At 33.1% G+C, this 13896-nt stretch overlaps 2 protein-coding genes across 5 annotated transcripts; both read right to left on the bottom strand.

Moving 5' to 3' along the window:
* Positions 1–1133: 1133 nt before the first annotated feature.
* On the bottom strand, positions 1134–5117 carry LOC18040163 (splicing factor U2af small subunit A). Of its 3 annotated transcripts, none has more exons than XR_002905478.1 (2): positions 3887–5117; positions 1134–1668 (listed from the first exon to the last, which is right to left on the bottom strand). XR_002905478.1 is itself a non-coding variant. In XM_024184485.1 (2 exons), exon 1 carries the CDS (start codon positions 4951–4953, stop codon positions 4153–4155), a length of 801 nt encoding a protein of 266 aa, XP_024040253.1. In that variant the 5' UTR covers positions 4954–5117; the 3' UTR covers positions 1134–1668; positions 4125–4152. The 3 variants fall into 3 exon arrangements, 2 of the variants coding, with proteins under 2 accessions (XP_024040253.1, XP_006435479.2); XM_024184485.1 differs by having other exon boundaries at positions 4125–5117; XM_006435416.2 differs by lacking the exon at positions 1134–1668 and having other exon boundaries at positions 3887–4031; positions 4125–5117.
* Positions 5118–8097: 2980 nt separating this feature from the next.
* On the bottom strand, positions 8098–11535 carry LOC18040164 (mitotic spindle checkpoint protein BUBR1). Of its 2 annotated transcripts, XM_006435417.2 has the most exons (11): positions 11236–11533; positions 11024–11083; positions 10491–10635; positions 10235–10392; positions 9934–10015; positions 9779–9845; positions 9657–9711; positions 9077–9245; positions 8897–8979; positions 8606–8686; positions 8098–8477 (listed from the first exon to the last, which is right to left on the bottom strand). In XM_006435417.2, the coding sequence occupies exons 1-11, from the start codon at positions 11406–11408 to the stop codon at positions 8414–8416; spliced, it is 1137 nt and encodes a 378-aa protein (XP_006435480.1). In that variant the 5' UTR covers positions 11409–11533; the 3' UTR covers positions 8098–8413. The 2 variants fall into 2 exon arrangements, with proteins under 2 accessions (XP_006435480.1, XP_024040142.1); XM_024184374.1 differs by lacking the exon at positions 8098–8477 and having other exon boundaries at positions 8487–8686; positions 11236–11535.
* Positions 11536–13896: the final 2361 nt, after the last annotated feature.

The raw sequence follows: 13896 nt of genomic DNA on the forward strand, positions 1-13896 counted from the left end.
ACAAGATCTTTCTAGAATTAAGTAGGGATGGCAATGGGGAGGGGAGGGGAGGGGACCAATCTCCCCATACCCATCCCCGATGTTTTGCATATGTCCCCGTCCCCTCCCCGTCCCCGTCAAAATTGCTTGAGAGAATCCCCATCCCCTCCCCGAATAATAACAGGGGATCCCCGAGGGTCCCCGGTCCCCGAATAATTAATAGTCTAATATATTTTTTTATTTTCGATTTTAAATTAATCATATTAAAATAAACTCATACTGCTATTGTAAGCTCGTAACCAACTTTGACAGCACATTAAGGCCTCCAATGTGCTTGGATGAAGTTTGTTATGGTATGAGCTCATAACTCTACCACTAGTGTTAAAAGCTGATTCAGAAGCAACTGTTGTAATTGGAATTGCCAAAATATCTCTAGCAATTCGAGCTAATGTAGGATACCTATTAGCATTTGTCTTCCACCAACTCAAAATATTAAAATCTTCCATCCGAGATATAACTTTCTCATCCAAATATGAATCTAATTCATCTGCAACAACTGCACAATCTCCATTGTTTACATAATCATCAAAACTTGTCATCCATTTGGTTGCTTTCTTATAAGAATCCCCTGTAGATCTAGTAGAAGAACTACTACCAGTATAATCAAAGCAATAAACAGTTGGTGAAAACTTCAATTAATACTCTTCAACTAATTTCCGGCAAAGGGTGACCACTTTCCCAACATACAACTATTTTGATATTTATTATTTTTAACAATATTTATAATTTTGTTATTTATTTATTAGTAATTTTAAAAATAAAAATAAAATTAAAAATTAAAATGGGGAAATGGGTAGGGGATGGGGATTCCACCTCATCCCCGTCCCCTCCCCGAATAAAAAGTTGGGTAAAAAATTTTCCCCGTCCCCTCCCCGAAAAAAAAATTGGGTATAAAATTATCCCCATACCCTCCCCGAATGGGGAAAATCCCCGAGGGTACCCATCCCCGTGGGGATTTTTGCCATCCCTAGAATTAAGAAAGGTCATAAAAGATATAACCTACCCAATGACGGTCATTGCCTTAATTGCAGAGACGCACCACCTTTCTTCTTTTCTTTTTTTCAATCCAATTCAATATAACCCTGCTTGCACGCCAAACACATTCGTAGTATAGTTGTAATGAAATAGTGATTAGACAAAAAGGTAACAGCCTACACTCACATTGGCAAAAATCAAATGTCTTGCAGGTCCCGCCAGCCATATCCTATTTTCTTAGCACAAACCATCACCGAAAAACACTCAGAGTTTTACTCATCATACAAGATGTGTATCCGAAATCAGTGATTAAACGGAAGGCATTCTATCGCGGATCTTATTAATAACATGTGAAGTCTTAATTGTTACCGACGAAAAAAATAAATAACATTATGTCTCTCTATACGCGTCACAATCTTCATCTTGTGATGAAATTCTTGCTCTCATTGCCTCCAGAAAACTACATCAAGCAAACAATTATAGGCAAAATATTAAAAAATAACAGAAAAATTAGCTATTTATTCTGAATGAAATAGGCTATCAATACCAAAATTCATCTATGATTGTTCATCGTAACTAATCTGTGGGGTGAGCCACCCATCTACACCTCCATTTCTTGAACAAAAACCATTCTGAAACTTCTCATTGGTTCCACTGGGCATACAAAACACAATAAGTACCACATGTCAATATACATTTACAAGAAATAATAGCTCTGTCTTGCTCCACATGCTACACCTCACTGCACATTAATGAACCAACACTTCAAAGGAGTGAAAAGAAAAAAAAAAAAAAAAATGAACGCCTGTCTCAGCCTCCATTCATCCCGTAGGGACTGACAACAATTACACCAAAGCCACAAGACCACCAAGACAAAATGCACCTCATCCTAGTTTCACCGATTTGGAGACGCTACATATTCATGCTCTACCAACATTAAGAGTTGACAAGGGAAATGGGAACAGAATCTATCCCTGCAATCTACAGCCAGAAAAGAAAAACATCCACCATCCATAGTGAAACAAAAATTAGTTTAATCTCCCAGGCAATTTGCATTTTCCTCTTGGCAGAAGAGCAAAAGATAAGTAAGACTAGATTTACTAAACAAACAACTCACTGAGCATACTGACAAACTCTGTATTCACCTTGCCCAATTCAGGAACAAAATTGACCCTAAAGCATGGCCAAAATAAAATAAAATAAAAGAGGGAAAAGAACATGTATGTGATTTTAAATTGAGAAAAGAGGCCAGGACCCAATAGCACCATACTTAAATAGTCTTCATTTGAACTGCAAGATGACATCTACAAATCTGTGTATCCCATGTTGCAGACTTGCAGGAACAATCAAGCTATAACCCACCCATTACAGTGGGGTGTCATGGGTTTCACAAACTCATTATTGGTGAGGCCTTTAAGACGGAGGATGAAATGTCAAGATCACAATCAAATTAAGTGAACTCTATGAAATTACCAATACTAGCATGCCTAAAAACCAGAAAGTATATCAACATTCTCCATTAAAACCAAAAGGTAATATCGCCCTGATTAAAATAAGCACTTAACAGAAGATTCTCCTAGCTGGGTAATACTTCTCCTGCATTAATAATTTATTAATGCTATATTATGAATTTATGAAATTATTTATTAAAAAATTATTTTTATATATTAATTTTTATGGTATCAAAATAATTTATTAATATAAATAATTTTAAATTTAATTATGAATTAATTTTTATTTATTAGTGTCGAATATAATTGTTTAATTTAAATTTAAGCTTAAATTTAGTATTTTAAAAATAATGATTAAATAATTAAAATAATTTTTACATATTTAAAGTAAAATAATTAAAATGATTTATGTAATAAAAACAAAATAATGTATTATCATCTATTTACTAAATATTTAGGTTTATTAAGATTCCTGCATTACAAACATATGAGATATGGTTAAATTTACTAGAGCTATTCTAAGCAACCCCTTTTTTTATGAAGAATATCGCATTCAAAGGGGTTCACCTCAGTGTGATTTTGCACATAATAAATTAGCCTAAAAAATAAAAAGGAAGGAAAACAAAACCACTTACAAGCTTATAACAAGTCAAGTATAACCCATTAACAAAATTGGCTCAAGATTATTGCATGCCCATCAAACATTATTAGGGGACAATTGTAGTAAATAACCAGTATATTATCAACTAAGCTACAAAAACTTCCAAGATTTACAAGATCACACAGTATGTGCTTCAAAAGCCACACACTCATGGCATCGGGTAATCATTCCCAGAAAAACAAATTCCAGGGAAAACTCAAGAACAGAAAACTTAGATCTAAATTAATTAAGATCCTAGGTTGATCAACCAGGCAGGCCATGCTGAATCGAAATTAGCACCTCTAAAGATATTTATCTGAATCTAAAAGTTTCCAAAAGTTTCTATCAGCAATACTAACATCAAATTCATACTTAGCTAAAGGCATATAAGGCTTAATCCATATTTCCCCTTATGATAAACAAAAAGCTAAAGACGTGTATAATAACTGTCTCCAGGCAGGTATATGATTGACCCAAAAAAAAAATTATGGATTTTCATTTTTCTTTTGTGATTAAAATGGCCATCTTTCTTTTAGGAAAGCCATAACCAGCTAGCAGCTGCTAATCAACTTTTTAAAATATCCAAAAAAGAAACTAATGAGCATCAGAGAACGAGTAAATAATCACTCAATAGCAGCATCTCAATACCAATAGGACATCCGAGTTCAACCATGAAGAAGGCTAAAAATGTTTTACGTCAGTTAAAAGAGAAGATACAGGTTTTTCATCCCAAAAGCATCCATAAGGTAAGATAATTTACATAACAGAAAAGTTGCCTCACCAAAATAGTTGAAGTTACAAGAAAAAGCTCATAAATCCAGTGTATAACAAGCGTAGCAAGAATGAACTGACCAAAGTATCCATCATCATCATCATCTCAGAAACTAGCGGACAGAATCAAAATACTGACTCATCATCAACCTACACTGGTAAGTTAGTAACAACAGTACACCACCGAGTCAGCTAAAAGGAAAGTTTGAGATAAGAATTAAGTCTACTACATTTTAGAGTAGGATTACCAAAGGGGGAGACGTAATTTTCATCAAGTCACTGATTCTCCTCCCTTTCTCGATTCCACTGCTCAATCTTGGCTCTGCGCTCCTCGCTCCCTTCTCTAACAGGGGTCCTACTCCTAGAGCTAGTGCTGCTCCTCGAGTGTGTCCTCCTGCTCCTCTCGTAATCTCGATCTCTGTAGCTTCTCCTATAATCTCTGTCTCCATCTCTCCTGTGTCGAGAACGAAGATGAGGAATGGGACTGAAACTCCTGCTTCGGCTTCTACGACGGTACCTTCCAAAAAGTTTGTTTCTCAGATCCCTGCCAATCAATTTGACGTGCATAAAGTTACAATAACCGCCACGGTTACAGTTATTCTCCTCAAACTGCCGACAAGTGGCCTCACGGAAATCAGTAACGGGTGAAAATTCAACAATGATGGGACGGCCGGAGTAGAATCGTCCTTGCAGAGCATGCAATGCTGCTGCAGCTTGCTCTTCCTCTCTGAACTGGACATAGACATTGCCAATCATGTGGTCGGCGAGATTATCGCAGACGTTTAAGCATTCGATTTCGCCGAACTTGCTGAGCTCTTCGAAAATGTCCTCGTAAAAGTCCTCGAAGTGTTCCTGAATCTTGCGAGGGTCGATGGGCTGGCCCTGGGCGTCGACGCCGGGAGTGATCATGTCGGGGCGCTGATACATGTTGGAAAGGAGGAGGGTTGGGGAAATTGTGGGGCGGTTGTGGAGGCGGGAGCAGCGGTCGCCGTGTCGGCACGCGCCGATCTTGAAATAGAAAGGACAGTTCACGCGGTCCTTTTCCGTTCCGAAGATTGATGCCAAGTGCTCCGCCATGGCTAGTCCGCGTCCCGCAAACTTCACCGCAGAATCCTTGTCTTGTGAAGGAAATGGAATTTCCGAAAGCTTGTCTATCCAGACACAAACTTCTTCTCGCTTCCCTTCCCTCAAAAACCTTTTCTTTTTCTTTTTTCTTTCTTTCGTGCGTACGTTTGTTTGCGTGTGTGCCATCGCGGCCGTACATCATCGTCGAGTCAAAATTTATTTAAATGTCCCACATCGAGAGGCTTCGAGGCCCAATCTGCTAGTCATTTTGAAAGCCCAGTTCTTTCCTCGTTGGTGCCAGTTGGGGCCCATTTCCCATTACATTTGACTTTGACTCGTCATCTTTCCACAGCATTTTATGGACGGCAAAAGGCCAAAAATATTACAGTATTTTAAAATCTATTATTTTTATACCCACTTTCTAAAAACACCTTTTTTTGACTCTCGGTTAAATATATGATACAGTACACAATTAAATAGAGTAAATGACGTTGGATTTGGGTATATCAAAATAGTTCGCAACGGAAACAAGAAATATTATGTTATACCATTTTCAAGCTTCTTCACAATGGAAACAAGAAATATTAAAAATAGTTTGCCAAATTTTGACATTTAGGTCAAAAACATGTTTGAATTTCAAACAACTTTTTGAGACATCGTACAATAAAATTTGGCCAAACATTAATATGAGAGCTTCGAAACATTATATTATATGCCTAATTTTGACAACATTTATCTGCCTATTATGGTTGAAAAATATTCTACATCATAATGTTAAATTATATTATAAAGATAAATTTATCTTTTATGAAGATTCACTAATAGATCCAACTCCACTAAGGATGCGTTTATTTGTAGGATTAAAAAATCAAAATTCGTAATGAAAATAATTGATTGTGTTTATTTGTTGAAATAGAAAAGGGAATGAGAATAAAATATGTAAGGCTAACATGTTTTTTGGATTAAGGAAAGGGAATATAATTCTCATGAGGGGTTTGGGAATCAAGTTGCTATTCATTAAACTTTACATTTACTTCATTAAATTTTCATAATCCCAATTGTTCTCAATTAAGTTTTGTAGTTTTTGCATTTTGAACCCTGCAAAAATTTTGTTATATTTGCAAATAAGTCCTTCATTATTTATAATAATAATAATAACTATAAGTTACTAAAATGACCTTATTTTTTATTATTACTACTACTATAAAATGACCTTATTTATTATTATTACTACTACTACTACTACTACTACTACTATTATTATTATTAATTGTAATTATTTTTTAATAATAATGATCATAATCACATTTATTATAATAAATAATGACAATAATCAATTAAGGTCATTTTAGTAACTTGTAATAATTCATTCCAAGTTCAAGATAAATTAAACACATCGATAATAATAGAGCCCAATATGATTTTGATTCTTATGGGAAAGTAAACAATTTATTTTAATTATGATTCTCCATTCCAATTCTAGTTTATTTTAATTTCAATGTATTTCAATTACCGATTAATAAATGCACCATAACATTACTATCATCACAGGGGTTAAATTGTCATCGACCACGACCAACATTTCAATCTATTAAAAATAATAATTATTCATCAACCACCTATTTTTTAGTGTTTTTTTAAAAATACACAATTCTTTCTTCTTCTTTTTTATTTGATTGAAATACACCTAAAGTAACATTTTCTTACATTCATCCACTTCTATTTGTGTGCTTTTATAACATTACTGACATCACAGGGGTTAAATTGTCATTTTATTGAAACAAATAAAAATGACATCGTTTACGCACAGCAGCCTGGCTTCGAATAGGATTCGGATCCAATCAGAAATCCCGATCAAATTGCACAATTAAAAAATAAAAATATGAATATAAACAAAATCCACTCTTTCATCGTCCCCTAGCCTCTCAACTCCCAAAGATCACTCAATTCTCAAGCAGTAACCTCTTCTCTCTCAACTCTTAAGCCGATCAACTCACGACCAACATTGATCAGCCATTGCGCCAGGCCTTCAGCCTCCCCAGTAGCCATCGCATTGCCAAGACTCCACCACACCAATAGCCACGCAATTGTTGAGTGCATGCTCCATTGCGCCACACAACTAGCGTCTTGTCGCCATCACCAGCCATCGATGCTCTCTAGCTACAATAAGCCGGCAATCTTTCATGATTTTGTTATGTGTACTTGAGCTAGATGAATCTGTAATCTCTTAAATCCCTTGACCCAAAGATGGGTTGATTGCTATTGTGGTGGCATAGCTTTTGAGGTGCGTGAGGGGAAGCGATAGGCATAGCTTGCAATGACCTAACAGCCTTTGATTTTGAGATTTTGAGTTCTGATAGCATTGAAATTTGTTATTCTGAAAGAAGTCCGTAGATCTGAATTTGATATTTGGCTTCATATTCAAATTAATTTGTGGGAGAACTGAAGAGTTTTGGTTATTGGGAAATTTTTCTTCCATGAAAGTCAGGGAAATATCACGATTCCTGTCATCTATATATGCTACCAGAAACAAAGATTTAGCTGCCCAAAGAATCCCCTTTATTTTTATGATTTCAATTTAGTATATTTTCTAATTTAAGTTATATATATTTTATTTTATAGTGTTTTATTTATGAAAATAAATTAATTTGTTTTGCAATCTTTCATCTTTAATAGTGACTCTATGCTGAGGGATAAAATTATCATTTTATTAATATTTTATTAATTTTTTTATCAGAGTTAAGACTATAGTGGACAACTGTAACATTTTATAATTTTTAGTGAAATTCAACAAAATAAAAAAAAAATTATATATTTTTAAAATTTTAAAAAAATTAGTGATCGATGAATAATAATTTTTTTTTAAAAATATAGGAATAAAAAAAATAGATTTCAAAATATTGTTATGATTTTTTTTTTCCTTTTGGCCATCAACAAAGTGGGAAAATGATAATTTGCGTCTCCTTAATTTTCACATTAACTCCACTTTTACCTGCAATATAATTCCACTATTATCTCATTGATTTGAGTACATCTGTCACCTCATGTCTCATCATGTCCACACAAAAAGAACCAGCTAGAAAATGAGCTACACAATACAATAAAGAGAGGAAAAATAGGAAGAAGGGAAAGCAAAACAAACATGAAGATAAAACAAAAAATAACAAATAAACAATTGCCTGTTTGCCTGGGGGTTCACTAGTAATTTGCTGAAAATCAACATACAAGATTGAAAAATCTAGAAAGAATTCAAATTTGCATAATTTCAATTCAAGGCTTACAAGCTCGAACATATTTTGCATATCGCACAAGCGCCGTGAATTGAAGGGTTATAAATTCTTAACGACCGAGACAACTTGAAGATAAAGGAATTCAAATGAATCACGCTTTAGAGATAAAAGCTGACCCACGTATGTTAATGGCATCTTAAAGCACTGCTAATTCCCAAGAAGCGTGTATGTTGATGATTTAATCATCTGGGAAGGCTATTTGGTGGGAAATTGCGTAATGGGTTCTTCCTCAACAACTTTGTTTCCCTGCACAAGGTCAGATAGATAGTAGAGGTTAGATATTTTGCTCTTCCCAATAACACTTAATCAGTCGGTTTTCAATAAATTTATAGCCTGAATATTGCATATTGAAAATACTTGAATCAGTTGTATACCTATTAATATCTTGGCCATCACCCTGCTTGACCTGGAACAAATTTGAAGACTTGCCAATCTCGTTTCTTGTTGTATCCGTTCTGGTAGATTTTTTTTTTTTTTTAGAACAAAATTAGCTACAGATTGACGAAAATCGTCTAATCCAATCAATTTCATTATAACTTTGTGAGGAACTACTCTCAACTGAACTATTTAAGTGATCATCTGAGTCTGAATGCATGTGTCCATGTGATATAAAGTGTGTAATTATTGTAAATAGTCTGACACTTAAAATAAGTCTAATTACTCACTCGGCACATTCTTCGTCAATAAACACTTCAATATGGTCACTTGTGGTTGCCCCTCCAACTCCAGGCCCTGGCCTTTGCGGAATCTGAAAGAAGTGGGAACTTAAATGGGTTAGATGTCGTTTCCAGATCCTTGCGAGGGCCAAAAAAAAAAAAAAAGTGTGTTTTGGGGATATGTAAAACCTTGCACGATGTCCACTTAGCAGGCTTTGCATTATTTTCTTTATTTCTCTCAGCTTGAGCTCCAAGAGTGAGCCAGGAATTACATTCTGTCTTAGAGTTATCAGGTTGATGACACGACGTGATATCAACATTTGTATCTTTGTAAACACTAAATGGAGCCCTGTGATTCCTGAAAAAAACAAAGAGCAAGTTAAATGAAAATATATATTTAACATATCTTAAATGAAAAACAACAGCAACTCGTAAAAAGAGAAAAGAAAGCATGGAAAAGATGCTCAAACAAGAGTTACCAAGGTTGAGACAATAAAAACTACAGAAATTCACATCAACCATGAGAATATGGAAGATATTTACTTCAATTCAGGGACACCGAACACCAAAAGAATCAATAAAGCAGTTTGACGTGAAAATATGGGAGAAACTTAACATTAAATAAACTTTAGTTTACATAGACAACAATTTGGTCTGTCAGAAAAATAAATATATCATAATATAAGGAAAAATGAAACCGTCTTGTTTTCTAAACCAACATTATTACAGACATTAGTTAATGTGATGAAACGAGCAATATAATCTTTACCCATCTGGCTTCAACTTTTTCCTCTGCATATCAGAACTCTGCATGGCCTGCCTTCCTGCAAAATAGAAATACTTCATATATCCTGCAAAATCTTTAGAGGCATAGACAACAATATGACTTACGATTTTCCTCCCTGGCCAGGACAGTTCCAAAGCTTCTGACAGGTAAGTGATTTTCCTTTGAGTCCTCCTATATTTGAAAAAATTAGAAACAAAAATTTAGTAGTAAGTTGTAGTGGAAAGTTAAATCACATCAACTTAGTCAAGAAATCACGTACGTCGATGACTTGTGTTTTTCTCATTGAGCGTACAAGAAATTTCTTGTAGGCATCCTTCAACTTTTCTGTTGGTTGAGCATTCCTGTCATAGTGCAAATTTCTCAAATGACTGCAATATTAATGGTTTGACTATGCTGGAGCATAATTAATTTTCAGATGGGGATAATATGTTGTCACAACTCACTCATGTGTCAGGTTAATGTCAATCTAACACAGCTGACTGCAATACTCAAAAGAAAATTCTAGTAATCGACCATGTATATTTGCTTGAAGTGAATGAAATATCAGAAAGAGAGCTTACCTAGATATCCCAAGACTGAATAAGTCATTTGCGGCTTTCATCTTGGACTTGGATTCCATGTGCAAAGCATATGCTATGTAGTACACAGAATGTGTCTTCCCAATATCATTTGCATCAAGGAAACTGAAGATGACTTGTGCATCAATACAATTTTCAGCCTACAATGCCAATTTATTCATAACAAGATCAACTAATTAATTTCAGTAGTTAAAAACCACAACAGGAAGATGGGAATAAAGCAAAAAAGGGAACCCACATATTCCAACCAGACATTGAGGTAGCGCAGATCATCCTTATAGCACTGTGAATGCCAAAATCTGCGGACACATTGTTCGTATATCACAACCAATCCCGAGCTGTCTCCACCAGCTGGAAATGCCTCTTGAACCCATTTGATACACCTTCAACATGTAATTCAAAGAATATCAAGTCTGAAATGAAACAAATCCTAGAACATTAAGAGTATGCTCGGGATAGAGGGGATTGGGGACAGGTGTTGTGGCTTTTATTTAAGTCAATGTTAATGTGGAACGGAAGCACTAGTTGTTAAACTGGGTGGATGGCTAGTCAACATAAGCTTTGCAGTAATAAAGAGGATGCCTGCCATTTGCCAAACACTTGTAACTGCTGTAATTTCAAAATTAAGTAGAAGATCGACAGTTTCAAACATACCCTAAAATATTTACTAATTTTAATTTATTTTTGCTGCAGAATTAGTGGCAAATCAAATTATTATGTTGAACAAAAATATCGAAGTGGTTACCCAGTTCCGAAAAATAGGATACTCACTCTAGCCATGGCTGGAGGGGATCATCTCCTTCATACTTGTCGATCGCTTCGATCAGCCTCCTATAAACAAATTATGAAAATGACGAGTCTAGAAGAAATGTATAAACAGAGCATATTTAAACAACTCTTTCTATCTTTTTTTTTTCTTTTAATTAATTAATTAATAATAAATAAAAAGAAAGAAAGGGAAAAAAATAAAAGAAAAAGAAAACCTTCGATTATCAAGAAGAGATTTCTTGAGGTTAAAGCTGTTGTGGGATGCAAGGGCGTCGTTTAAGAGACGAATGTTGCGGCCTCTCTTCAAGGGCCTAACGTTTTCCTTGAAGAGTTCCCACTCGTTCCCCGTCTCCTTTTTGGATGCAAGAAACTCTGTCTCTGGGTCCATTTTCTTAATTTCAGGATCCTCAATTTTTCCCTTTACTTGTTTCTACTTCTTCTTCTTCTTCTGCTTCACCGCGACACAGAGAGAGAAAGAGACAAGATTCAAATTTTGAAATTGCACGACGGTCTTGGAAAGTAGCCGTTAATACCACTGCTATTTAATAGTTGATACAAATTAAAATATTGGGTTCCTCTACGATGTTGTAATTTTTTTACAACATCAATAATGTTTTTAATTGTGCACCATTGGATTTAATCAATGGTATACAATATTTGTAGATAAAAATAAAAATAAAAAATGATGGTAAACGGTTAACAAATATGTAAGGGGTGGAGAAGTTTGTAAAATAACTATGACCACCCATAGAGTTTGAAACAATTTCACTTAAATATCATATTTTATTTAAAATTATTTTTCAATTCCCCTTTGAATTTGAAATGTGATAATTTTTTTAAAATAAATCTTCCAAAATCTATTACCATTAAATATAAAATGTAATGGTAGGTTATTTAACACAAATCAAATAAATAAGTTGCAATTGCAAAATTTATATATGATATAACACTAATAAATAACACAACTAAGTTCATATAGTTAAGTAAATGTCATAGTTACATCAATAAACTCATTGTTGAGATTGCTTGTAACATAAAAATTACTTGATCACACATGTTTTAATAAAATTTAATATTGTATATTAAAATACTCATTATTTTATATAATATTAAGGGCCGTTGTATAATTGATCATGAAGTATGTATCATTTTTAACACTCATTTAACATACTTATTTTCTGTACTTTATATTTATCTTACAGTTAATATCCTTATATGGTGGGAGTTTTAAGTTTTATAAGCTTATATATTTTTATTTTATTTTCAAATATCACTTTGTTAATTTCATAAAAGTTAAATCGAATATATATTCCTAATGAGTTTTAGTTTATGAATCGTGAAAGATTATTTTATTGATATCCTTGGCTTGTAATTATAAAATTTTATATTATGAAGAGTCATTACTTTTGTTATGATAGTTAATAGTGATAATAAATAAAATATTACCTCCGATAATATTTACGTGGGAAAAAAAGTGAACGAAAATCATTTATATTTTTATATTTTTATTGACATGGTAGAAAATTATATGAGCCTTATAAAATTTAATTTTCACAAGTTTGTTTTCATTTTATTTTCAAATGTCACTTTATTAATTTCATAAAAGTTAAATCTACCACATATTCCTAATTAATTTTAGTTTATGAATCATGAAAGATTATTTTACTGTTATTCTTTGATAGTAATTATAAATTTTTATGTTACGAAGAGTCATTACTTTTATTATGATAATTAATAGTGACAATAAATAAAATATCACATCAAATAATATTTAATCGACAAAATGAAGAAAAAAAATCATTGCATGTTTTTATATTTCCATTATAAAGATATGGTTTTGGATACTTTAACTTAAAATTTTGACACAATATTTAAGCCACTAATATATCATAATCTAATAGTTGATATTGAAAGTCAAAGCAACATTTCATAATGTTATATCCTCCACCATTGAATTGCATGAAATAAATAGTTTAATTTTTTGCTAAAAATTTAAATCAAAATATTTCTCACTCTATAGTTATATAGACATATATTTTCAATAATAATTGGTGAATAAAATATCTCTCATTTGTTGTGACTCATATAGTATTATTAATAAAACACATATAAAATAGTTTATTGAAATGCCTTCTATTATCATTATTATTTAGGTATTAATGGTTTGTAATTAAATTCATACAATACAAATTATTATAAGACTTTGTGTTAAATAACCTACTTGATATTATATTTTATACTTAATGGTAATTGATTTTGGAAGATTTATTTAAAAAATATTATCATATTACAAATTTAAAGGAGGGCTGAAAAGTTATTTAAAATAAAATATGTTATTTAAGTGAAATTGTTTCAAACACTAAGGGTGGTCACAATTATTTTACAAAAATTCTCCACCCACTTGAACGGTTAACAAACTGTTTACTATTATTTTTAAATTATTTTTTTAGTACAAATATTGTACACCATTGATTAAATCTAATTGTTCAAAATTAATACATTATTGATGTTGTAAATTTTTTACAGCATCATAGAGGAACCCTAAAATATTTTATAAAAGAGAGAGAGAATTTGTGTTAAAAGGAGCTAGCGGCTGGGGCAGGCCGTATTTGCGTAAAGCTAGAAAACTTCTAAATGCACCCTAACTAATTCAACATTCACCCACCAGAACATGATCCTACTAGAGAGCAAGAATCAATTGTTGTAACGGGTAATTATCATAAACCTCCCCTGAGGTTTGGCATATTCTCAGTTTGATAGATTATATTTGTGTATTCTCAATCACCTCCCCTAACGTTAATATACCATTTAGTTAACCGTTTGTTACTTGAAAAAATGACCAAAATACCCTTGTGTTGAAAAATACTTCGTTCACA

This window comes from Citrus clementina, unplaced genomic scaffold, assembly GCF_000493195.1.
Source record: "Citrus clementina cultivar Clemenules unplaced genomic scaffold, Citrus_clementina_v1.0 scaffold_5, whole genome shotgun sequence".
Taxonomy (NCBI): domain Eukaryota; kingdom Viridiplantae; phylum Streptophyta; class Magnoliopsida; order Sapindales; family Rutaceae; genus Citrus; species Citrus x clementina.

Excerpts from the sequence above, each read along its gene's own strand:
- LOC18040163 (XM_024184485.1), bottom strand. The coding sequence starts at position 4,953 with ATGGCGGAGCACTTGGCATCAATCTTCGGAACGGAAAAGGACCGCGTG.
- LOC18040164 (XM_024184374.1), bottom strand. The coding sequence starts at position 11,408 with ATGGACCCAGAGACAGAGTTTCTTGCATCCAAAAAGGAGACGGGGAAC. Across the intron at positions 9,846-9,933 it reads GAAAAACACAAGTCATCGAC|GAGGACTCAAAGGAAAATCA; the intron begins GTACGTGATTTC and ends TTTCAAATATAG. Across the intron at positions 8,980-9,076 it reads CTAAGTGGACATCGTGCAAG|ATTCCGCAAAGGCCAGGGCC; the intron begins GTTTTACATATC and ends CACTTCTTTCAG.